The following is a 26,229-nucleotide window of genomic DNA, read 5'->3' as shown; positions in this document are numbered from 1 at the left end:
AGCCAAGGGGGGCTGTGTGAGAGAAACAGCAGCGGAGCTGCTGTTGTGGATCGGGCCGACATTGGAGTCAGCACCGTGGAGAAGCTACCGAGTAAAGACAGCCGTGTGGGTGTACAGCACGAACCGAATAATAAAGGACACTGAGCCAGACATCGTGCTCCAGTCATTTATTACACTTGCAAAAGGTGTCAGTTTTGTTGCCAGAAAAAAGGGGAAAAACCCTTTCAGGCTAAACCTGCATCATAGTTCTGCTCGTCGATTTGCACTGGATGTGCCATACAGGACCCACCATCGTGACCCCTACTTAAAACCAAATCTCACATCACTCGATACAGGAATACATCTCCATTTGGGCCCTGTTCACCCATTAAATCCTTCTGTGGGATACCTTGCGCTATGCTTAGCTGATTCATTAACCCAATTGTTAAATACAAGACACCTAAATACCGAATCTAATTGCCTGTTTTAACTATCCCAAGAACAAGGATTGGAATAGGCAACAAAGCTGTTGCAGTAGCAGCACCAACGTTTTGGTACAACCTCGTTCACCCCCTTACCGTCTTAAATATTCCTTCAAAAAATATTCTGAAGGCGAAATTTAGTCATTTCTGCAGACTGACACATTTGCCAAAGTGATGTGTAAATTTGATTCTTAACAATGTATCGATATTTTACAGAGGGACTGTGTGTTGTCTTGGTGTGGGGAGCGGTGGTGTAGCGGGTAGCGCTACGAACCTGGCGACCCGAGTTCGATTCCCGCTCACGACCAACACCAAACCGATCCTGGGTCTCCCCTAGGTCGACTCAGCCTCAAACGAGTACCTGGTGCGGTGTGTAAAAATCATCGCCACTAGGGGAGACAAAGGCGGCCTAGCGTGGTGCTGGCCACCCACCCCCTCGTGTGCCATGCCGGCCTTCATAGCTGCTCGTTTAACAGCAATTGCCCCAATAGTTTATTGCAGGCTATTGGGGGTGATTTTTTGTCTAAGGGTGTGTGAGTGGGGAGCGGCAGTACGGACTTAGCCAGCGATATCATAACCTGTCCTGTGCCTCCCCTAGGTCGACTCGACCTTGAGCAAGCACCTGCCGCGATTTGCTTGAAAATACACATCCTGCCACGTGCACACGCATAGCCAGACACAGCCTGCCACGTGCACACGCATAGCCTGCCACAGCCTGACACGTGGACACGCATTGCCAGACACAGCCTGCCACGTGCACACTGATAGCCAGACACAGCCTGCCACGTGCACACTCATAGCCATACACAACCTGCCACGTGCACACGCATAGCCTGACACAGCCTGCCACGTGCACACGCATAGCCAGACACAGCCTGACACAGCCAGACACAGCCTGCCACGTGCACACGAATAGCCAGACACAGCCTGCCACGTGCACACGCATAGCCTGACACACAACCTGCCACGTGCACACGCATAGCCAGACACACAACCTGCCACGTGCACACTCATTGCCAGACACAGCCTGCCACGTGCACACTCATTGCCAGACACAGCCTGCCACGTGCACACTCATAGCCAGACACAGCCTGCCACGTGCACACGCATAGCCAGACACAACCTGCCACGTGCACACTCATAGCCTGACACAGCCTGCCACGTGCACACTCATAGCCTGACACAGACTGCCACGTGCACACGCATAGCCTGCCACATCCTGCCACGTGCACACGCATAGCCAGACACAACCTGCCACGTGCACACGCATTGCCAGACACAGCCTACCACGTGCACACGCATAGCCAGACATAGCCTGCCACGTGCACACTCATAGCCTGACACAGCCTGCCACGTGCACACTCATTGCCAGACACAGCCTTGCCACGTGTGCTGACATAGCCAGACACACACAGCCTTGCCGCGTGTGCTGACATAGCCAGACAGACACAAACAGCCTTGCCGCGTGCTCAGCAAGCTACGCAAAAGCTGAGCAGAATCGGCAGCAAGCCGGTCGCCCGCACTGCAGACACGCAGAGCGTGGGGCACAGCGCCCTCGGCTGGGAGAGAGGAGCCGCTGCTGCTGCTGCTGTGTCCTGTGAAGCGCTTTGCTGCCGATCCATGATGAAAAGCGCCATACAGCGACTCCTCCACTTGCGAATATATTCGACTTACGAATTTTCAGAGATACGAACAAACCTGTTCCCGTATGTCCCAGTTCAACCGCCGCGTAATAGATGGCGGTGGTGGCGTCTACATCTGTGGGACGTGAAGAACCAGTGGCATCTACATCTACAGTACATGAAGAACCAGTGGCATCTACAGAACATGAAGAACCAATGGCATCTGCAGAACGTGAAGAACCAGTGGCATCTACAGAACATGAAGAACCAATGGCATCTGCAGAACGTGAAGAACCAGTGGCATCTACATCTGCAGAACGTGAAGAACCAGTGGCATCTACAGAACATGAAGAACCAATGGCATCTGCAGAACGTGAAGAACCAGTGGCATCTACATCTGCAGAACATGAAGAACAAGTGGCATCTACAGAACATGAAGAACCAATGGCATCTGCAGAACGTGAAGAACCAGTGGCATCTACATATGCAGAACGTGAAGAACCAGTGGCATCTACATCTGCAGAACGTGAAGAACCAGTGGCATCTACATCTACAGAATGTGAATAACCAGTGGCATCTACATCTGCAGAACGTGAAGAACCAGTGGCATCTACATCTGCAGAATATGAAGAACCAGTGGCATCTACATCTGCAGAACGTGAAGAATCAGTGGCATCTACATCTACAGAACCTGAAGAACCAGTGGCATCTACATTTACAGAACGTGAATAACCAGTGGCATCTACATCTGCAGAACGTGAAGAACCAGTGGCATCTACATCTGCAGAACGTAAAGAACCAGTGGCATCTACATCTGCAGCGCTTTGCTGCCGATCCATGATGAAAAGCGCCATACAGCGACTCCTCCACTTACGAATATATTCGACTTAAATTTCAGAGATACGAACAAACCTGTCCCCGTATGTCCCAGTTCAACCGCCGCGTAATAGATGGCGGTGGTGGCGTCTACATCTGTGGGACGTGAAGAACCAGTGGCATCTACATCTACAGTACATGAAGAACCAGTGGCATCTACAGAACATGAAGAACCAATGGCATCTGCAGAACGTGAAGAACCAGTGGCATCTACATCTGCAGTACGTGAAGAACCAGTGGCATCTACAGAACATGAAGAACCAATGGCATCTGCAGAACGTTAAGAACCAGTGGCATCTACATCTGCAGAACGTGAAGAACCAGTGGCATCTACAGAACATGAAGAACCAATGGCATCTGCAGAACGTGAAGAACCAGTGGCATCTACATCTGCAGAACGTGAAGAGCCAGTGGCATCTACAGAACATGAAGAACCAATGGCATCTGCAGAACGTGAAGAACCAGTGGCATCTACATCTGCAGAACATGAAGAACCAGTGGCATCTACATCTGCAGAACGTGAAGAACCAGTGGCATCTACATTTACAGAACGTGAAGAATCAGTGGCATCTACATCTACAGAACATGAAGAACCAGTGGCATCTACATTTACAGAACGTAAAGAACCAGTGGCATCTACATCTGCAGAACATGAAGAACCAGTGGCATCTACATCTGCAGAACATGAAGAACCAGTGGCATCTACATCTGCAGAACGTGAAGAACCAGTGGCATCTACATCTGCAGAACATGAAGAACTAGTAGCATCTATACCCGCAGCACATGAAGAACCAGTGGCATCTACATCTACAGAACGTGAAGAACCAGTGGCATCTACATCTGCAGAACGTGAAGAACCAGTGGCACCTACATCTACAGAACGTGAAAAACCAGTGGCATCTACATCTGCAGAACGTGAAGAAACAGTGGTATCTACATCTACAGAACGTGAAGAAACAGTGGCATCTACATCTGCAGAACATGAAGAACCAGTGGCATCTACATCTGCAGAACATGAAGAACCAGTGGCATCTACATCTACAGAAAGTTAAGAATTAGTGACATCTACACCTGCAGAACATGAAGAACCAGTGGCATCTACATCTACAGAACATGAAGAACCAGTGGCATCTACATCTGCAGAACGTGAAGAACCAGTGGCATCTACATTTACAGAACGTGAAGAATCAGTGGCATCTACATCTACAGAACATGAAGAACCAGTGGCATCTACATTTACAGAACGTAAAGAACCAGTGGCATCTACATCTGCAGAACATGAAGAACCAGTGGCATCTACATCTGCAGAACATGAAGAACCAGTGGCATCTACATCTGCAGAACGTGAAGAACCAGTGGCATCTACATCTGCAGAACATGAAGAACTAGTAGCATCTATACCCGCAGAACATGAAGAACCAGTGGCATCTACATCTACAGAACGTGAAGAACCAGTGGCATCTACATCTGCAGAACGTGAAGAACCAGTGGCACCTACATCTACAGAACGTGAAAAACCAGTGGCATCTACATCTGCAGAACGTGAAGAAACAGTGGCATCTACATCTACAGAACGTGAAGAAACAGTGGCATCTACATCTGCAGAACATGAAGAACCAGTGGCATCTACATCTGCAGAACATGAAGAACCAGTGGCATCTACATCTACAGAAAGTTAAGAATTAGTGACATCTACACCTGCAGAACATGAAGAACCAGTGGCATCTACATCTACAGAACATGAAGAACCAGTGGCATCTACATCTGCAGAACGTGAAGAACCAGTGGCATCTACATCTACAGAACGTGAAGAAACAGTGGCATCTACATCTGCAGAACATGAAGAACTAGTGGCATCTATACCTGCAGAACATGAAGAACCAGTGGCATCTACATCTGCAGAACGTGAAGAACCAGTGGCATCTACATCTGCAGAACGTGAAGAACCAGTGGCATCTACATCTGCAGAACGTGAAGAACCAGTGGCATCTACATCTGCAGAACGTGAAGAACCAGTGGCATCTACATCTGCAGAACGTGAAGAACCAGTGGCATCTACATCTGCAGAACGTGAAGAACCAGTGGCATCTACATCTGCAGAACGTGAAGAACTAGTGGCATCTACATCTGCAGAACGGAAAGATAATAATAAACCTGATAAGATTTTTTTTTTTACAATTTTTTATCTACGATCAGACCACTACAAAACATGTTTCCACAAAATGTTTTTAAACTGTTGACTGAATTCAAATCCTTATATTTAAAGACGTACCCATCGGAAACCGCTCAATTTTAAGATTATGTTTTTTTTTGTTATTAGAAAGAACAAACATTAAACACATTCCTGCGGAGGGAGCTGGTAGGAACGTTGGGTTGCTCGGTCAACGGCCAGGGTCAACGGCGGCGTGGTGTATTCCGCAAATATGCCCGACTGTGAAGGCGGGCACAAGCCGGCGTGAGTAGGTTAAACGTTGAGTTTTATAAGGGCACCACGGGGTGACCAGCCCCTCCCCACCCCTCCCACCCCCCACCCAGCCCACCCTCCCCACCCAGCCCCTCCCCACCCTCTCCACCCAGCCCCTCCCCAACCAGCCCCACCCCTTCCACCCCCCACCCAGCCCCACCCTCCCCACCCAGCCCCTCCCCACCCTCCCCACCCAGCCCCTCCCCACCCACCCACCTAGCCCCTTCCTTCCCACCCAGCCCCTCCCTGCACGACGGATGGACACAACAATCCCTTGTGGGCTGGTGTAACCAGGAGGTTCCTACCAGTATGAGCTTAATTCTACGTGAGGGGAAGCCTTATATATTTTACCGTTTTCGAATTGTTCCGATTTGAACATCATGAAATGTAGATTTTTTTTTCTTTCAAAACCGCTTGAATCTGAAATATCTCCAAACAATGAAAGATAGAACAATGATTCTCGACTTAAAGCTTTCGTGACTGCAGGAATTCATACTCTTGCGTCTGTTGGTAAAGTCACTTGGATAGGTTTTGTTATTTTCTTTGAACCCTTCTACTTGACTTTACCGAAAGACCCAATAATATAATGGTTCTCGCTTGAATTGTATTTGCTGTTTAACGCTCTATCAAACAAAAAAAACCCGCAATCTTATATTTCGAACGATTTCTGAATGACACCACGCACAAACATAGCGCGCTTCAAATCGAGATTTGATGGCCTCAAATTAAAAATAAATCTCGGATTTTCACATGTTCCCTGTGGTTTGTGTCCTTAAAGCTACTTATGTACCCACATTTCAGCTTTCTACCTCGTGGGGAAGCACCCTAGAAGTGTTTTGAGACATACAGATTAAGGTCTTTAATAATATAGAGATGATTTTCAACCAATGTAGGTGATTTTATACGCGTTGGAGGAAACCGGCGTATACCACGATGGCTAGGAGATGTTAACTACCTCGCCTGGTATACAGGAGGTCGTGGATTCGATCCCGACGCATGCTGCTGTATATTTGGAGTTTGCGTGTCTCTCTCTCTCTCTCATCATCATCACGGTGGCTAGGAGATGTTAACTACCTCGCCTGGTATACAGGAGGTCGTGGATTCGATCCCGACCCCGACGCATGCTGCTGTATATTTGGAGTTTTGCTGTCTCTCTCTCTCCGTGGGACGGGTGGATTTTTTTTCCAAGTCCTGCGGTTTTCCCCCTCCACATATAAAATCAGCATAATGCGTTTCGAGTATAGGTTACAGAAATACTGTCGCAAGGGGTCACGCGTTTGGCGCATCACGCGTCGTCTTTCGCTGACGATGTTTGATGAACGAAACACATTGTCCTGCGGAGGGAGCTGGTAGGAACGTTGGGTTGCTCGGTCAATGGCCAGGGTCAACGGCGGCGTGGTGTATTCCGCAAATATGCCCGACTGTGAGGGCGGGCACAAGCCGGCGTGAGTAGGTTAAACCTTGAGTTTTATAAGGGCACCACGGAGTGACCAGCCCCTACCCACCCAGCCCCACCCCTCCCCACCCAGCCCCTCCCCACCCTTCCCTCCCCTCCCCACGCAGCCCCACCCTCCCCACCCAGCCCCTCCCCACCCTCCCCACCCAGCCCCTCCCCACCCTCCCTACCCAGCCCCTCCCAACCCTCCCCTCCCCACCCAGCCCTCCCTGCACGACGGACACAATAATCCCCTGTGGGCTGGTGTAACCAGGAGGTTCCTACCAGTATTAATGTTTAGGGTATTTGGCTGCTATCAATTTACACACGATGAGAGGCCACTTCGCTTGAGCTATCATCTTATGGTTTTTTTCCAGGTCGCTTCTGAGAAAGAGCAACATACACCTCAGTGGGCCTTACCTGGTCATATTTAAAAGATACATTTTTTTTTTTATTTAAAGCTTTCGTGACTGCAGGGATTCATATTCTTGGTTCTTTTGGTAAAGTCACGTAGAAGGGAAATTATAAAATAATACAAATTATCACGACGTTTCGACTGCAACACAAGCAACCATCATCAGGTGTGAAATCCACAGCAAGAAAATGTGATGATGATTGCTTGTGTTGCAGTCGAAACGTCGTGAGAATTTGTATTGTTTTATATTTGTATTATTTTATTATTTCACTTCTACGTGACTTTACCGAAAGAACCAAGAATATTTCAAAGATACAAAAAGTTTAAACAGTTTTAGTAGCGAGGGGGCAACGCTCGATCCCCGCGCAGTGGGATTGGCTCCCACCTCTCGTCCAATGAGATCGCGTCTCGTCGCCCACCGCGACCGCCCGCTCGCCGTCTCGCTGTGGCCCTCAGAGCGCCTCGCTGCCGATCTCACAGCCCGCACACAGCCTGCCACAGCCTGCCACAGCCCCCCCTACACCCCGGGCTCGCCCCACTCACCCACGACCCGCACCTCGCCACCAGCCCCCGGCCACAGGCGGCCAAACGACGCCGCAGGAGAGCCCGGAAACCCGGCCAGCGCGACTAGGCCCGAGACGAAGCCCCCCTCGTTTCCTAGTTTGGCGGCCGGACTCCCCCCTTCCTCACCCCGCCGCCGCCGAAGGGCCGCGCAGCGTCCAATGTCGGGGACCACGGAGAAGTCGCCGGCGCCGCTGCCCGAGCGAGCGATCCACGGCTTCGTGATCTTCCTGGGCTCCATCGTGGCGTTCGGTGCGTTCCGTGAAGCTTTTGAGGAGCTCTCTGCTCACATTCTGTGTTGTCTTGTCTCCAGGGCGACCACTGCCGTTGTGTGTGTAGCTGTGTGTAGTTGCAGCTGTGTGGAGCTGCAGATGTGTGGAGCTGTGTGTAGCTGTAGCTGTGTGTAGCTGCAGCTGTGTGTTGCTGTGTGTAGCTGCAGCTGTGTGTAGCTGTAGCGGTGTGTAGTTGTGTGTAGCTGTAGCGTGTGTAGCTGTAGCTGTGTGTAGCTGTAGCTGTGTGTAGATGTAGCTGTGTGTAGCTGTAGCTGTGTGTAGATGTAGCTGTGTGTGTGTAGCTGTGTGTAGCTGTAGCTGTGTGTAGCTGTAGTTGTGTGTAGCTGTTTGTATCTGTGTGTAGCTGTAGCTGTGTGTAGCTGTAGCTGTGTGTAGCTGTAGCTGTGTGTAGCAGTGTGTAGCAGTGTGTAGCTGTGTGTAGCTGTAGTTGTGTGTAGCTGTGTGTAGCTGTAGCTGTAGTTGTGTGTAGCTGTAGCTGTATGTAGCTGTGTGTAGCTGTAGCTGTGTGTAGCTGTAGTTGTGTGTAGCTGTAGCTGTATGTAGCTGTGTGTAGCTGTAGCTGTGTGTAGCTGTAGTTGTGTGTAGCTGTAGTTGTGTGTAGCTGTAGTTGTGTGTAACTGTGTGTAGCTGTAGCTGTGTGTAGCTGTAGCTGTGTGTAACTGTGTGTAGCTGTAGCTGTGTGTAGCTGTAGTTGTGTGTAACTGTGTGTAGCTGTAGCTGTGTGTAACTGTGTGTAGCTGTAGCTGTGTGTAGCTGTAGTTGTGTGTAACTGTGTGTAGCTGTAGCTGTGTGTAGCTGTAGTTGTGTGTAACTGTGTGTAGCTGTAGCTGTGTGTAGCTGTAGCTGTGTGTAGCTGTAGCGTGTGTAGCTGTGTGTAGCTGTCGCTGTGTGTAGCTGTGTGTAGCTGTGTGTGTGTAGCTGTAGCTGTGTGTAGCTGTAGCGTGTGTAGCTGTGTGTAGCTGTCGCTGTGTGTAGCTGTAGCTGTGTGTAGCTGTGTGTGTGTAGCTGTAACTGTGTGTAGCTGTAGCTGTGTGTAGCTGTAGTTGTGTGTAACTGTGTGTAGCTGTAGCTGTGTGTAGCTGTAGCTGTGTGTAGCTGTGTATAGCTGTAGCTGTTGGTGCGAGTTCACGGCCAACAACCCCGGTGACGATTATCTGAACCGGTCTTGGGACTCTCCCAAGTTGACTCGGCCTCAAATGAGTACCTGGTGTGGTGTGTAAGCAATCTCCACTGGAGAGACAAAGGCGGCCGGGCGTGGTGCTGGCCACCCACCCCCTCGTGTGCCGTACCGGCCTTCACAGGTGCTGCTACTCGCTAACAGCACTTGCCCCTACAGTCTTGTAAGGCTACACGGGGGATCATTCTCTATTATAGTTAGTTGAGTGTTGCTTGAGTGTGGTGTGTTGTTTTATACTGGTAGGAACCTCCTGGTTACACCAGCCCACAGGGGATTATTGTGTCCGTCGTGCAGGGAGGGGCTAGGTGGGGAGGGAGGGGCTGGCTGGGGAGGGGAGGGTGGGGAGGGGCTGGGTGGGGAGGGGAGGGTGGGGAGGGGCTGGGTGGGGAGGGTGGGAAGGGGCTGGGTGGGGAGGGTGGGGCTGGGTGGGGAGGAGCTGGTCACCCCGTGATGCCCTTATAAAACTCAACGTTTAACCTACTCTCGCCGGCTTGTGCCCGCCCTCACATTCGGGCATATTTGCGGAATACACCACGCCGCCGTTGACCCTGGCCATTGACCGAGCAACCCAACGTTCCTACCAGCTCCCTCCGCAGGAATGTGTTTGCACCGTGTTGATGTGTATCTAAATGTGCCCTGGTGTTATGTGCGTGCATCCTGTTGGCGTTTTGTGCATCTCGATGTATGTGGTGCGCGCGTGTTATTTGTGTGGCTAGGAGATGTTAACTACCTCGCCTGGTGTACAGGAGGCCGTGGGCTCGATCCCGACCCTGACGCCTGCTGCTGTATATTTGGAGTTTGCGTGTCTCTCTCTCTCCCCGTGGAGATGTTAACTACCTCGCCTGGGATACAGGAATTCGTGAGCTCGTTCCCGACACTGACACCTGCTGTATATTTGAAGTTTGCGTGCCTCTCTCTCTCCCCGTGGATTTTTCCTCCGGGTCCTCCCGAGTTTTTCCCCCTCAACGTTTGCAATCAACGTCACGCGTTCGTGAAGCAACGTCGCGCAGTGTTTGTCTATTGCGATGAATTGCCATGTGACGATGATGAGCCACTTCGTCGTGAGCTCTCGTTCGTGGTGGGTAGGTCGCTTCAGAGCTACGTAGCTCAGTGGGCCTTACCTGGTTAAAATACAATATAACAAATCGTTTAGTTTCATTTGGTGCGTGTGTTGCGTGCGCACAGCCGTGTACGTGGTTTGGGCCGTGGTGCCGGACGCATGGCTGCACTCCGTGGGGCTCACCTACCTCCCTCAGAAGTGAGTGGCACTCCCCTCACTCACAACCCACCCCCCTCTCCGCTCACCTCTCGTCTCACCTCAAACTCCCCACCACGTTTCCCACCTCTCACCTTTCCTCTCATCTCCTCCTCCTCCTCCACAGCTCCCTTCAGCTCTCCTCCCGTCATCTCCCAGTCTCTCCTCCCTCTTTTTTAAATCCTTTATATTAAGTTCACTTGCGCGCTTTCTTGCGCGCTTACGACCGTGCAAATCTTTCGGTCGTTTTTTAACCCACTTCCCGTGATCCAATCGAGCTGACGTTTTGCACACAGACTCGTTGTGCGTGACAATTTATTTTCGTGAAAATTTTTTTCCATAACTTTACACTTTTTAGGAAAAAAAAAATTATATTTAATTACCAATTGCTTAATGGTGGCAGGCAATCATCTGACCCATAGGTGGCAGCCATCTCAAGCCAGAGGACGAGTGGACTCTAGCCGCCACGCATATAAAGGATTTATAGTGAAAAACTTTGTTTTTACGGGTTAATTTTTTTTCCATCGCCTCGATCCTACCAGCACTTTCTCTAACAGTCCGCCAAGGCTATACAAAGGAGGGGGATCTTGGGTCTGTTTCTGTACGAGTAGTCGAGAGTGTCGATGTGTGTGCGGAGCAGCAGTGTAGACTCTGGCTACCCAAGTTCAATTCCCGCTCAAGTCCACCAACACCGGTGACGATTATCTGAACCGGTCATGGGCCTCCTCCCCTAGGTCGACTCAGCCTCAAATGAGTATCCTGGTGTTGTGCGTAAACACCGCCACTGGGAAGACAAAGGCGACCGGGCCTGGTGCTGGCCACCCGCCCCCTCGTGCGCCGTGCCGGACTTCATAGGTGCTCGCTAACAGCACTTGCCCCAGCAGTCTGTTAAGGCTACACGGGGGATCTTTGTCTTGGGGAGCGGTGGTGCAGCGGTTAGCACGCCGCGATAAGAACCCGGCGGCCCGAGTTCGATTCCCGCTCACGGCCAGCGCCAGTGACGATTATCTGAACCGGTCATGGGCCTCCTCCCCTAGGTCGACTCAGCCTCAAAAGAGTACCTGGTGCGGCGTGTAAACATCGCCACCGCACAGACAAAGGCGGCCGGGCGTGGTGTCGCCCACCCACCACCACCTCGTGTGCCCTGCCGGGTTCATAGATGCTGACGGCACTTGCCCCTACGGTCTGTGCAGGCTACAACGGAGACGCTTTGTCTTGTGTGTTGCCATCAGGTACTGGGCGGTGGCCGTGCCGCTGTATCTGATCGTGTGCGTCGGCTTCATGGCGATTGTGCTGCACGGACTCAACATCATGAGCACGGCGCCCCTAGACTCCATACACACGGTGACGGGTACGTGTCACAATCAGTGTCACCCCCCCCCCTCGCACACCCACCGTGTGTTACACACGGTGACGGGTACGTGTCACCATCAGTGTCACCCCCCCCCCCCCTCGCACACCCACCACGTGTGTCACACACAGTGACGGGTACGTGTCACCATCAGTGTCACACCCCCCCTCGCACACCCACCACGTGTCACACACACGGTGACGGGTACGTGTCACCATCAGTGTCACCCCCCCCCTCACACACCCACCACGTGTGTCACACACAGTGACGGGTACGTGTCACCATCAGTGTCACCCCCCCCTCACACACCCACCACGTGTGTCACACACAGTGACGGGTACGTGTCACCATCAGTGTCACCCCCCCCCTCACACACCCACAACGTGTGTCACACACAGTGACGGGTACGTGTCACCATCAGTGTCACACCCCCCCTCGGACACCCACCACGTGTGTCACACACAGTGACGGGTACGTGTCACCATCAGTGTCACCCCCCCCCTCACACACCCACCACGTGTGTCACACACAGTGACGTGTACGTGTCACCATCAGTGTCACCCCCCTCGCACACCCACCACGCGTGTCACACACAGTGACGGGTACGTGTCACCATCAGTGTCACCCCCTCGCACACCCACCACGCGTGTCACACACAGTGACGGGTACGTGTCACCATCAGTGTCACCCCCTCACACACCCACCACGTGTGTCACACACAGTGACGGGTACGTGTCACCATCAGTGTCACCCCCTCGCACACTCACCACGTGTGTCACACACAGTGACGGGTACGTGTCACCATCAGTGTCACCCCCTCACACACCCACCACGTGTGTCACACACAGTGACGGGTACGTGTCACCATCATTGTCACCCCCTCACACACCCACCACGTGTGTCACACACAGTGACGGGTACGTGTCACCATCATTGTCACCCCCTCGCACACCCACCACGTGTGTCACACACAGTGACAGGTACGTGTCACCATCATTGTCACCCCCTCGCACACTCACCACGTGTGTCACACACAGTGACGGGTACGTGTCACCATCAGTGTCACCCCCCCCTGACACACCCACCACGTGTGTCACACACAGTGACGGGTACGTGTCACCATCAGTGTCACCCCCCCCCTCACACACCCACCACGTGTGTCACACACAGTGACGGGTACGTGTCACCATCAGTGTCACCCCCCCCCTCACACACCCACCACGTGTGTCACACACAGTGACGGGTACGTGTCACCATCAGTGTCACCCCCCCCTCACACACCCACCACGTGTGTCACACACAGTGACGGGTACGTGTCACCATCAGTGTCACCCCCCTCGCACACCCACCACGTGTGTCACACACAGTGACAGGTACCACACCATCGTGCGTGTCCCAGCACGCGACTTACAAACCAGTTCTGGTTTTCACGTTCCATGCCGTTGAATGCTCCGATCGCCGTGCCCCCCCTCACTCCCCCCCCCCCCCCCAAGACCACTTCGCCTGGGCACAGGAGGAGGGTGAGGCCCCCGAGGGGGGCGTGCCACTGCTCAGAGACCTCGACATCTCACTCGTCAACCGCAGACTCTACGGTGAGACGCTGCTGCACATACACACAGCCTCCTGCTGCACCTACACACGGCCACCGCCTCCTGCTGCACCTACACACAGCCTCCCCCTCCTGCTGCTCCTACACACAGCCACCGCCTCCTGCTGCACCCACACACAGCCACCGCCTCCTGCTGCACCCACACACAGCCACCGCCTCCTGCTGCACCTACACACAATGATGATGAGCCACTTCGTTGAGCTATCATTTGTGATGGGCAGGTCGCTTCTGAAGAAGAGCTCTACAGCTCAGTGGGCCTCGCCTGGTCAAATCTAATGTCGTTCAGTGTGAAGTGGAGTACGCGGTCGGGTGGTGAGGTTCCCAGCGATCGGCTCAGGACCCACGACGCGGCAATCCCCGGGCGGGGTCGGCGTGGGGTCGGCGTGGGGTCGGCGTGGGGTCGGCGTGGGGTCGGCGTGGGGTCCACGCGGTCTCCACACGGCGTGGGGATGACGTGTGGATGATGACGTGGGGGATGACGGGGGGATGATAGGGGGATGACGTGTGATTGTGCCGCAGGGGTTCCTGATGGTGCGGCACGGAATGAGGGGGAGTCTGCGCCCCTCTGAGCCCGCCCCGCCTCGTCACCACGACGCGGGAGAACGGCAGCGAGACGAGGAGGATGAAGAGGAGGAGGAATGGTCACCACTGCGACCGGCAGCCGTTGGTTGTGTTCCCCGCGCTGCTGCCGACGCCGCCGCCGCCGCCACGCGTCGCCATCGCTTCTTCCCTTCCTGCCGGAGCGAGCAGCTGGTGCGCTCGGCACCTCGGAGGTCGTGACCTGCTCTTCTCATCCAGTGCCAACACCGCACTGCAGGTCACTCGCTCTGCACCCTGCAGGTCACTCGCTCTGCACCCTGCAGGTCACTCACTCTGCACACTGCAGGTCACTCACTCTGCACACTGCAGGTCACTGCACACTGCAGGTGTCGTCGGGGCCGTTGCAGTGACCGTTTAGCGTGCAACTCCTTGGCTGCCCCCTTGCAACTCCTTGGCTGCCCCCTTGCGGCTCTTTGGCTGCCCACCTTGCGGGCAGCCGTCAAGGCAACTGATGGAATGTGGCAGGGAATGGGTCACTGTGGAATGTCTTGGTGACGAGAGTGAAACCTGTTGTTGGAGAATAACTGAGGGGCGGGGGGTGCAAAAACGAAATGGACGCAGTTCATCCCATCACCGTTTATTTTGATTATTTAAGAATGTGTGTTGTCATCTGCTCTATGTGCCTGCTGCTGCTGCGTTTGCGTACGTAGCAGCTCGCTGCTCTGCGTGCGAAGCGGCTCTCCAGCTATTTTGCCATGATGGGGGGGCGGCGGCGGCGGTGGTGGTGGTGGCGGTGGTGGTGGGGGGGGGTGGAACGGAGAGGATGCTCGAGGGGGAGAGGGTGGGATATGCGTGCGATCGATTGTACTCCGAACTGCCGTGTTCATTGCCATGTAACCGACCGATTTGAGGCATATAATGATGGTTACACCAGCCCACAGGGGATTATTGTGTCCGTCGTGCAGGGAGGGGCAGGGTGGGGAGGGAGGGGCTGGGTGGGGAGGGTGGGGAGGGGCTGGGTGGGGAGGGTGGGGAGGGGCTGGGTGGGGAGGGGCTGGGTAGGGAGGGGTGGGGCTGGGTGGGGAGGGGCTTGTCACCCCGTGGTGCCCTTATAAAACGTTTAACCTACTCACGCCGGCTTGTGCCCGCCCTCACAGTCGGGCATATTTGCGGAATACACCACGCCGCCGTTGACCCTGGCCATTGACCGAGCAACCCAACGTTCCTACCAGCTCCCTCCGCAGGAATGTGTTAATGGGGTTGTGTTTTTTGGGGGTTAGATCGCGCAAATATGAATGTGTTGTGTGGCGGCGGGCTTAACGACGCATTTATATTCGCGCGATGTGACCCCAAGAGAAAAGAAAAACCCTGATTACGGATCACATTGCGTCGTGGTAAAACCGATTAAAGGCAGTGCGATTCTTTGTTCAATCAGCAGCTCCGCTCAAACATGTGCTACTTGCACCGCCCACGTTGTTGTTGTTGTTGTTGTTGTTTATTCGCGCATAGGACCACAGAGCTTGGGCACTCATTGGCCCGGTTCCGGCTGCCTCCCACTCCTCTGTGGTGCCCCCCTCCCCCTGCCCCTGCTTGCTCGGAGCCACGCGTGGTCCCCGGTGGCTCTGCAGCGGCGTTGTGGAGGTGCGCTTTGCGTGGAGGCTGCGATATGAAATGTACATTATTATTATTCTTGTTGGTTCTTTCGGTAAAGTCACGTAGAAGGGAAATTTTGTATTATTATTTTATTGTTTCCCTTCTACGTGACTTTACCGAAAGAACCAAGAAGATGAATCCCTGCAGTCACGAAAGCTTTAAATCGATTATTATTATTCTTGTTTGAATTACATATTGGGAAGTGGGGGTGATGCGGGGTGGGTGGGTGGGGGGGGGGTTGGTGGCCACCACGCACGCCACGTTTGGCCGTATCTGGCTGCGACCGGCACGGCGAAGTACGGTCACGTCACCCGCACGGTGTGCTGCTGTGCGGAGTGGGAGGAGTGGGAGGAGGAGTGGGAGGAGGAGTGGGAGGAGGAGTGGGAAGAGGAGTGGGAAGAGGAGTGGGAGGAGGAGTGGGAGGAGGAGTGGGAAGAGGAGTGGGAAGAGGAGTGGGAGGAGGAGTGGGAGGAGGAGTGGGAAGAGGAGTGGGAGGAGGAGGAGGAGTGGGAGGAGGAGGAGCGGGAGGAGGAGATTTCTCCGCACCCAGCCGTGGGGAAAACCCTGGGGGTTACAAGAGGCGACTGTGCCCCCTTAGATTGCTCGTTACCCCCCCCCCCCCCCCCCCTTATATATATTAAAGCTCCCTCCACTTACGGAAGTGGGCAACAATCAACCTCTCCCCCCACCTATACGCGGCCAAGCGCCGAAAATCCCCCCCCGCCCCCCCCCCCCACCTCGGTTTTTCTGTCCCCTCCCCCAGAAATCATCGACTAGTTGTACCGGACTTGTGTGCTTAACCACAATAAAAAATATCTATATTTGTAATATACACGGGGCTGTGCCAACCGCGATGGGGCAGCACGCGACGCAGCTGAAGCTGAAGCTCCTCCTCGTCATCGTCGTCGTCGTTTCAGACCGAGGCCCAAAGTTGAGCGAACGCGCCGCTGTGACCGTGGCCTCCGCCGCGGCCGCAGCCTCCGTGAGTCGCCGTCGGCCCCCCTTCCGCTCCGGCCCCGAGCTGAGTGGCTCCCCCTGACCTCGGGCCCCGTGCGTCACGGCGTTCGGCCCCCCGAGGGCCCTGGCCTCGGGACTTGAGCGGTGGGGGTCTCCCCGCCGCCGCCTTCTTCCCCGTGGGGGTCCTTGAGGACGATGCGCCAGGCGTTGGCGCGCATCTCGCTGGCCCCGCGCGCCAGCGTGCACGTGTACTCCCCCTCGTTCACCTCGTTGGCGACGAGGCGCAGCTCGCGACCCGACATCGTCAGCCGCCCCGGCACCGAGGCCTCCAGCCACTCGCCGTCCTTGTACCAGCTGCACGCGGCGCGCACACGCAGTGAACACGCCAGGAACACGCCGTTAACACGCCATGAACACGCCAGCAACACACCAGCAACACGCCATGAACACTGAACATACTGAGCACATCTCGTGAACATGCCACGAACATGCTTAGAGGGTGACTGGATCATGCACCACCTGTGCTCCCCACTGTGGCCACTTTCTGCATTTTAGCCGCCCAGCACTCTGCTCGTTGGGAGTTTCACTCCTCCGCCCTCCGTTGTTGTTGGAGGGCGACTGCCTCCAACTGCCCAGTAGCGTCCTTCACGAGCCTCCTCCACTGAGGCCGATCTTGACACCGCTGGTACCAGTCATAGGCAAGTCCACTCGGCTCCACGTCCTCCAGTACCACATCACTCCATCTCTTCTCTAGCCCGTGCCCCGCCCGTTTAGACCCCTGGATCCGGCCAAACGGAATCTGCTTGGGCATGCGGTGACTGCAAATGCGGGCTACGTAAAAAAACGATGAGCAATTTTTTTCTTTGCCAGGTAAAGCCCACTGAGCTGTATAGCTATTTTTTTTTTCATATATAAGCGACCGGGCCACAAATGATAGCTCAACGAAGTGGCTCATCATGTGGAAATGTATCGTAGCCAAATACTGTAAACGCGTGACGTTGAGTTTAAATGTGGAGGGAAAAACCGCGACCACGGGGGGGAGAGAGACGCACAAACTCCAAATATACAGCAGCAGCAGCAGGCGTTACGGTCAGGGATCGAACCCACGACCTCCTGAATACCAGGCGAGGTAGTTAACATCTCGCCAACACAGCCTCGCCGGTGATGGTAAGTGTGCCCAGAATCTCTCTTCCATACCTCACGGTGACCCCGGGCAGGGAGCTCCGCCTGCCGCAGTGAAAGGTCACGATGCGACCCCGCGTCACCACCTTGGCCTTGGGGGGCGTGCGGGGGCGGGGGGTCGCGGAGGGGGGCGCATGCCCTGCACACAGCAGTCGTACGGGGTTACACAAGGTCGTACGTCGTGACGCGAGGTCATACGTCGTGACGCGAGGTCATACGTGGCGCGCGTCGGAGAACATGCAAACCCCAAATATATAGCAGGCGTCGGGGTCAGACCGAACCCACGACCTTCTGCATACCAGGTGAGGTAGCTAACATCTAGCCACCGTGATGATGATGAGAGAGAGAGACACGCAAACTCCAAATATACAACAGCAGGCGTCAGGGTCGGACCGAACCCACGACCTCCTCTATACCAGGCGAGGTAGTTAACATCTCCTAGCCACCGTGGCGCCCCTGTTAATTACGAACCCTAATGACTGCGCTCGTTCCCCACCGCGGCGGGTTTGTGTGTCCCGTCTGCTTCCCTGGACGTCACCCCGAGTCCCCGGGGAAACCCCCCCCCTGACCCCCCATGACCCCCCCATGACCCCGTGGGGGGGGGGTCACGCACCGTAGCAGAGGTCACAGGAGCTGGCGCAGCGGCTCATGGAGAGGCGCGGGCGCGAGGAGCAGAGGCCGCGGCGCACCCAGCGATCGCACGTCCCGGACTTGTCCCGGCAGCCTGCACGTTCGCCAAAACAAAATAAAGACAAAGATCCCCCGTATAGCCTGAACAGACTGTTGGGGCAAGTGCTGTTAGCGAGTAGCACCGACGAAGGCCGGCGAGGCACACGAGGGGGGGGGGAGTCGAAGACGTTGATAAGAGGGACGACGACGATGATGCTGAGGAGGGTAATATGGGTGTTGATGACGGTGATGATGATGATGATGACGATGATGATGACGGTGGTGATGATGACGGTGGTCATGATGATGACGATGATGATGACGACGATGGTGGTGATGACCATGATGATGACGATGATGATGACGACGATGATGATGACGGTGGTGATGATGGCGACGGTGATGACTACGGTGATGATGATGACGGTGACGACGACGGTGATGAAGACGACGGTGGTGATGATGGTGATGATGATGACGGTGGTGATGATGGCAACGGTGATGATGATGACGGTGATGATGACGATGGTGATGATGATGGCAACGGTGATGATGATGACGGTGATGATGACGATGGTGATGATGATGGCAACGGTGATGACTACGGTAATGATGATAATGGTGGTGAAGACGACGGTGACGACTCGGGTGTCGCACCATAGAGCCTCTGGATGCCCCACACGTCGTCGCGCGCCAGGCTGCGCGTGCGCGTGGCGGTGGCGTTGGCGTGCATGAGCGCGTGGGCGCGGCGCGAGTGCATGAGGCCCAGCGCGTGGCCAATCTCGTGCGCCGCCACCTGCACCAGGTCGTTCATCCACACGCCTACAGCACCACCACCACAACAACAACAACAACCACAACAACAATACACACACCAGGTCGTTCATCCACACGCCTACACCACCACAACAACAACAACCACAACAACAATACACACACCAGGTCGTTCATCCACACGCCTACACCACCACCACAACCACCACCACAACCACAACAACAATAATATACACCAGGTCGTTCATCCACACGCCTACACCACCACCACAACAACAACAACAACAACAATACACACACCAGGTCGTTCATCCACACGCCTACACCACCACCACCACAACAACAACCACAACAACAATACACACACCAGGTCGTTCATCCACACGCCTACAGCACCACCACCACAACAACAACCACAACAACAATACACACACCAGGTCGTTCAACAACACCCCGACATCACAACAACCAATTATTCCTGCCCCGACCCCCCCCCGCCCCCACCAACTCCCCCCCACTTCCCCAACTCTTTTCCGAGGGCAGAATCCAAACGAGCGGTCGGCAACCAACACAACACGAGCCATTTATTTCGAGACTGGGCACTGTTTGTTATTTATGAGAGACACGATGGTCCTTAACGAGCCGCACGCGGCTCCGGGGCTGCAGGTTACCGACCCCTGACCCCTGACCCAGACGGTCCGGACACCGGCGACTGTGGGGTGCCAGGAATTGACTCGTACCACGGTACTGATAGACCCGTGCCGAATACCCAACCACTCAATCTCAGACCCACCAAACCCACCAAATCCCAAACCCAACAAATCCCAAACCCAACAACCCAAACCCACCCACCCAAACCCACCCACCCAAACCCACACACCCAAACCCACCCACCCAAACCCACACACCCAAACCCACCCACCCAAACCCACCCACCCAAACCCACACACCCAAACCCACACACCCAAACCCACCCACCCAAACCCATACACCCAAACCCACACACCCAAACCCACCCACCCAAACCCACACACCCAAACCCACCCACCCAAACCCACCCACCCAAACCCACCCACCCAAACCCATACACCCAAACCCACACACCCAAACCCACACACCCAAACCCACCCACCCAAACCCACCCACCCAAACCCACACACCCAAACCCACCCACCCAAACCCACCCACCCAAACCCACACACCCAAACCCACCCACCCAAACCCATACACCCAAACCCACACACCCAAACCCACCCACCCAAACCCACACACCCAAACCCACCCACCCAAACCCACCCACCCAAACCCACACACCCAAACCCATACACCCAAACCCACACACCCAAACCCACACACCCAAACCCACCCACCCAAACCCACACACCCAAACCCACCCACCCAAACCCACACACCCAAACCCACACACCCAAACCCACCCACCCAAACCCACACACCCAAACCCACCCACCCAAACCCACCCACCCAAACCCACCCACCCAAACCCACACACCCAAACCCACCCACCCAAACCCACGCACCCAAACCCACGCACCCAAACCCATACACCCAAACACACCCACCCAAACCCACCCACCCAAACCCATACACCCAAACCCACCCACCCAAACCCACCCACCCAAACCCATACACCCAAACCCACCCACCCAAACCCACACACCCAAACCCACACACCCAAACCCACCCACCCAAACCCACCCACCCAAACCCACCCACCCAAACCCACACACCCAAACCCACCCACCCACCCACCCACCCACCCCCCCCCGCCCCACCGCGGGTCCAGCTGAAGCGAGTGGTGCCCAGCACCCAGCTCTCGTCGTCGTCGAGGTGGACGTCCCCGCGCGGAGGCAGGAAGGCGTGCGCCAGCTCCCCGTCGCGCCCGTCGAAGCACGGGTGGAGCAGCGCCGGGGCGCGCGCGCACCCCTCGTGCACGCGCCTGTAGAACCCTGCGGGGTGGGGGGGGGGGGGAATCTTCTTGGTTCTTTCGGTAAAGTCACGTAGAAGGGAAGTAATAAAATAATAAAAATTAAACATAATAAAACAATTATTTTATTACTTCCCTTCTACGTGACTTTACCGAAAGAACCAAGAAGATGAATCCCTGCAGTCACGAAAGCTTTAAATCGAAATTTGGGGGGGGGGGGGGGGAGAAGTCGCTGAGGCTGACATCGCTTGGTCGTCACGCGAGCATCACTCGTGTAGGGGTGTTACGGGAGGGCGAACAAACACACCGGGGGTGGTGATGCCCGCACGCGGAAGGATGCTTACATCCACGTCCGCACCGTTTAGCCCTGGGGGGCTGAAACGGCGCTGTGATCCCCCATGGCCCCACCCCTCGGGGGGGGGGGGAGTTGCTATACAAGGCGGTGAGCCGGAGGGCTCGGGGTTGAGTGTTCAGCTTAAGCCAGTGAAGAGTGAAGACCGGCTAGATAGGCCCTGGGACTCCCCTGGATCGCCGTCCTTCTAAGGACCGACCAGGGCAAGCCAGCGGCGTGGTCGCCCCGAGAGCCCAGAGCCGATGCTCTTGTAAGAGCCGGTCTGGGGACTCAGGGTGCCGTGATCCCAGCTTGGCCAGAGCTGGATCAGCTAGCCTCCCCTAGCTCTGTAGTGGAGGACCTGGGAGTAGGCTAGCCGGGTTAGAGACAGTGGGATCTCCCTGTTAGACGGGTGAAGGGGCCGATACCCCTTCGAGTGTTGTATGCCTTGGCCTGTGTTGAGTGAAACGGTTAATAAATAAGTGTGCCTCCGACTACGTTGTCCAAGTCTCATTGAACCTACTACACTCGCATCCGCATCCCTGCGCCCCCCTTATCCACACTCACCCCCGACCCTCTCCCGTATCTCCCCCCCCCCCCCCCAAATATTCACCCCACCCCCCGAAACCACATCCACTTTTCCCGTACCTCGCCTCCCGCATCCCCCCCCCTCTCTCTCGTATCCGCACCTATACGGAAGTCGGCGGGGCTGGTGGGGGGCACCTCGTGGAAGGAGAGGGGCGACACGTGGCTCCACATGGAGAAGGCGCGCGCGATGGCGGCTCGCGTCTCCTCGTGGCCCAGCGACGACGGGAAGCGGTCGATCCTGCGGAGGGGACACGCACTCCCGTGTCTCTCTCACCCCGTGTGTCTCTCTCGTCTGTGTCTCTCATCTGTGTCTCTCTCGCCGTGTGTGTCTCTCGCCGTGTGTCTCTCTCGTCTGTGTCTCTCTCATTCCGTGTCTCTCTCACCCCGTGTGTCTCTCTCGCCTGTGTCTCTCTCGTCTGTGTCTCTCATTTGTGTCTCTCATCTGTCTCTCTCCCCAGTGTCTCTCTCACCCGTGTCTCTCATCTGTGTCTCACCCGTCTTCGCCGTGTCTCCCCAGTGTCTCCACCGTGTCTCACCCGTGTCTCTCTCACCCGTATCCTCCCTGTGCCCCCCCCGTGTCCTCCCCGTGCCCCGTGTCCCCCCCCCGTGCCATCCCCCACCACCACCACCCCCCCCCGTGCCATCCCCCACTCCCCCCCCCCCGTGTCGTCTCACCTGTAGGTGAGGTTGTCTCGCTCCCACCTCTTGCCCAGGGGGTTGAGGGCGTAGCGGGGAGCCCGGCCCCCCAGCTGCTCGCTCGCGCACAGACAACAACGACAACAACAACAACAACGACGGCGCTCAGAGTCACCGACGCGCCCACCGACCCCGGCGGTCTCGAGTCGTGGCCGAGTTCCAGATGCAGTGCAGCTGGGGCCACAAAGGGCCTGGGATCGACTCACGACTCCTCTCTTTCGCTCTGAGTGGAGTGTGCGTGCGTTCCCTCTCTCTGTGTGTGTGAGTAGAGTCTGTGTGAGTCAAAGCCGTAATTATAATATATATTGTGTAGGACACACACACACACCCCCCCAATATTCAAATATGCTCAAAATGTCCCCGCCAATATATTGCTGTAAAAGAGATTTCTGTTTATATGATTGTGGTTATGGTTGTACTTTATGAATCCCTAATCTCTGCCATTACATACAATGAAACAAGAAAAGGTAAAACATTAAAAACAGAGCAATGTAATACAATAACACTATGAGACATTATTGTAAAAAAGAAATACAAAGTCCATCCAGTGTGTTAGTGAATTTTGTAATATTTTAGGCTGGAAATGGCAGGAAATTCGTTTTCAAATTTAGATTTTTTTTTTCTGGAGGGGGCCTTGGTGTGAGTGGAGTCTGCGTGCCCCTCTCTCTCCCCCCTGAAACAGGAGGGAGGATGTGTCCACGACTCTGTGGCTGTCGCCTGATGCTGCTGATGCTGCTGGCGGTGGTGGTTGTAGTTATTGTTGCGATTACCGGCGAAACGTCACCAAGTACTCGAATTGTAAATGTTGTGATGAGTTCACTCTCCAACACACAAACGGTTAGTGCTCTACTAGTATGGAAATGGCATGTTCTGTTTACGTGACACAAAAATCAAAACACAACAAAACTCCATTGGAACCTCCTTTGCCAGTAGTAAAATATGATAATTGGTTTTTACCCTTTTATCTGGCAACAAAACTTACACCTTTTTAAATTCAGTTTTGTTGCTAGATAAAAGGGTAAAAAAACTATTATCATATTTTGCTACTGGCAAATGAGGTTCCAATGGTGTAAATGCTTCACCCGAGCTCTCATATTCTGATGGTGCAGTCTTTGAGTTGTGCGCCTTTTGGCGTCATCTGGTCCAACACCATGTGAGACTAGGCTCTAAGAAAAGCTGTCTCGGGTGTGGACCAATCAGTTTCAAGGACAGTGCATACATTATCAGAGTTGTGTTTTTTGTTTGCATTCCGACCGCAGGTATTGTGGTCAATGCAAACAGTTTTGTTGCCAGATAAAAGAGTTAAAAACCAATTATCACAACAAAACTATTTATAGAAAGTTTTTTTTTTTAGAAAAATTATTTATCATCTCCAGCTGTTTGGTGGGGTGGCACCCCAACGCCCCCTAGTGGACAAATCGCGCCTGTGAATCACTCAGCTGGGATCAGCAGCAGCAACAGCAGCAGCAGCAGCTGCAGCAGTGGCATCGCCCCCCCCCCCCCTGAATGCTAAAACACCTGGCAGAGAACCATCCTGAAAAGGAGCCTCATATTTGGAGTTTGCGGTGTCTCTTTCTCATCATCACGGTGGCTAGGAGATGTTTACTACCTCGCCAGGTATACAGGAGGTCGTGGGTTCGATCGCGACCATGACGCCTGCTGCTGCGGTATATTTGGAGTTTGCGTGTCTCTCTGTCATCATCATCATCACGGTGGCTAGGAGATGTTTACTACCTCGCCTGGTGTACAGGAGGTCTTGGGTTCGATCGCGACCCTGACGCCTGCTGCTGCTGTGTATTTGGAGTTTGCGTGTCTCTCTCCCCTACGGTTTCCCCCTCCACATTGAGACTCAACAACATCACGCGTTTAGAGTGTGCGGCTGCCGCTCTACATATCCACGTGATAAGCCACTTCGTTGAGCTATCATTTGTGGCCCAGGTCGCTTCATAGCTCAGTGAGGCCCTTAACTGGTAAAACAACAACCCGTTCTTCCCCCAGGGATCCACGTACCCCCCAGGGTTCCGTGTACCCCCCCCCACCCCACCCCAGGAGCTGCTGGGGTAGAACACCGCGGAGTGACAGGGAGTCGGGAACTCCCCTCGCTCCGCTCGCCACTCGCACCGCTCGCCACTGGAGCATCTGCCTACACCTCCACTCTGCCTAGGATAGATTCACTCTGCCTGCTATAGATTCACTCCCCCTGCTATAGATTCACTGTCCCTACGATAGATTTACTTTCCATATGATAGACTCACTTTCCCTGCTATAGATTCACTCTGACTACTATAGATTCACTCCCCCTAGGATAGATTCACTTTCCCTACGATCGATTCACTCTCCCTACGATAAATTCACTCTCCCTGCTATAGATTCACTCTGACTACTACAGATTGACTCTGCTTAAGTCTATTGTCTTTTCCTCTCTTAGCGATGCGTTAACAACACAGTTTGACTGTTGTGCATTTTTGTCGCCAGCAAGACATTCCACAGTGACCCCATTTCCCTGCCCATATTTAATCAATTATCTTCACGTTCAAATACGTTGAAGTTTTACGGGGGTGTTCTTTGTTATTGTTTAAACACGAAGGGGGCAGCCAAAGAGTCACGTGGGGGCAGCCAAAGAGTCACGTGGGGGCAGCCAAAGAGTCACGTGGGGGCAGCCAAAGAGTCACGAGGGGGCAGCCAAATAGTCACGTGGGGGCAGCCAAAGAGTCGACCCCCTGTCGCTACCGGCATCAGCCACATCCAGCAGTCCCCACCCCGCTAGAGGCGATCTGGCCTCGCCATGAGAATGTGGAATGTCCTCACCACGAGTGGTCCCGGCGCGAGGAGGAGGAGTAGGAGGGGCAGCAGCAGCAGCGCCACGCGCCGGAGTCCCATGACGGAACCCCCCAAGCCGTGGGGGGCTCGAGCCCGGCTCCTCCGAGGCCCCCCACGAGGGTTGTGGTGGTGCCGGGCGAGCCGCGTGCGAGGTAGGGGGGGGGGGGCAGGGGGGGGGGTCACTGGGGAGCCCCTCGTGAGCTTCTCTCTCTCGGGAGGCGGCGTGGAGCTGGCGCCGGCTCCTCGTGCCGAGCTCACAACACGCCGCGTTCAGCGGCCCCGTCCGCCGTCGTCACCGCCACCGCCGTCATCGTCATCCGCATCGCGAGTTCACGTTCTGTCACCACCACCAACCACCACCATCAACCATCACCATTGTTGCGAGTGATGATGTGTGCACCACCACCAACCACCACCACCCGGCCCTACGCACTGCTGGCAACACGCGATATGGGCCGCATCAGAGGAAGGGCGAGGTGGGGGGGGGGTGGTGGGGGGGGAGTAGTGGGGGTGAAGTGGTGGAGGGGGTGGGAGGAGAGTGGTGGGGGGGGGAGG

General features: G+C 54.9%; 2 protein-coding genes across 2 annotated transcripts; one reads left to right on the top strand and one right to left on the bottom strand.

Annotated features, from left to right (window-relative positions):
• The first annotated feature begins 7,656 nt into the window (after positions 1-7,656).
• Positions 7,657-14,845, top strand: PIGP (phosphatidylinositol glycan anchor biosynthesis class P). The gene is made up of 5 exons (XM_078611495.1): positions 7,657-8,086; positions 10,490-10,562; positions 11,792-11,910; positions 13,404-13,502; positions 14,039-14,845. The coding sequence occupies exons 1-5, from the start codon at positions 7,669-7,671 to the stop codon at positions 14,086-14,088; spliced, it is 759 nt and encodes a 252-aa protein (XP_078467621.1). The 5' UTR covers positions 7,657-7,668; the 3' UTR covers positions 14,089-14,845.
• Positions 14,846-16,469: 1,624 nt separating this feature from the next.
• MMP23B (matrix metallopeptidase 23B) lies at positions 16,470-25,842 on the bottom strand. The gene is made up of 8 exons (XM_078611494.1): positions 25,663-25,842; positions 22,834-22,907; positions 22,260-22,396; positions 21,088-21,261; positions 19,178-19,342; positions 18,465-18,575; positions 17,867-17,990; positions 16,470-17,023 (listed from the first exon to the last, which is right to left on the bottom strand). The coding sequence occupies exons 1-8, from the start codon at positions 25,732-25,734 to the stop codon at positions 16,768-16,770; spliced, it is 1,113 nt and encodes a 370-aa protein (XP_078467620.1). The 5' UTR covers positions 25,735-25,842; the 3' UTR covers positions 16,470-16,767.
• Between the last annotated feature and the right edge of the window lie 387 nt (positions 25,843-26,229).

The sequence above is a fragment of the Lampetra planeri genome, chromosome 36 (assembly GCF_965212315.1).
Source record: "Lampetra planeri chromosome 36, kcLamPlan1.2.h2, whole genome shotgun sequence".
NCBI classification, from domain to species: Eukaryota; Metazoa; Chordata; class Hyperoartia; order Petromyzontiformes; family Petromyzontidae; genus Lampetra; species Lampetra planeri.
This window is presented reverse-complemented; position numbering and strand designations above follow the sequence as displayed.

What these genes read in the sequence shown, in the direction of transcription:
- MMP23B (XM_078611494.1), bottom strand. Translation starts at nt 25,734, where the DNA reads ATGGGACTCCGGCGCGTGGCGCTGCTGCTGCTGCCCCTCCTACTCCTC. An exon ending in CGAGACAACCTCACCTACAG is followed by an intron (nt 22,397 to 22,833) that starts GTGAGACGACAC and finishes TCCCCTCCGCAG; the next exon opens with GATCGACCGCTTCCCGTCGT. An exon ending in CTCCTGTGACCTCTGCTACG is followed by an intron (nt 17,991 to 18,464) that starts GTGCGTGACCCC and finishes TGCTGTGTGCAG; the next exon opens with GGCATGCGCCCCCCTCCGCG.
- PIGP (XM_078611495.1), top strand. Translation starts at nt 7,669, where the DNA reads ATGAGATCGCGTCTCGTCGCCCACCGCGACCGCCCGCTCGCCGTCTCG. An exon ending in CTCACCTACCTCCCTCAGAA is followed by an intron (nt 10,563 to 11,791) that starts GTGAGTGGCACT and finishes TGTTGCCATCAG; the next exon opens with GTACTGGGCGGTGGCCGTGC. An exon ending in CTCCATACACACGGTGACGG is followed by an intron (nt 11,911 to 13,403) that starts GTACGTGTCACA and finishes CCCCCCCCCAAG; the next exon opens with ACCACTTCGCCTGGGCACAG.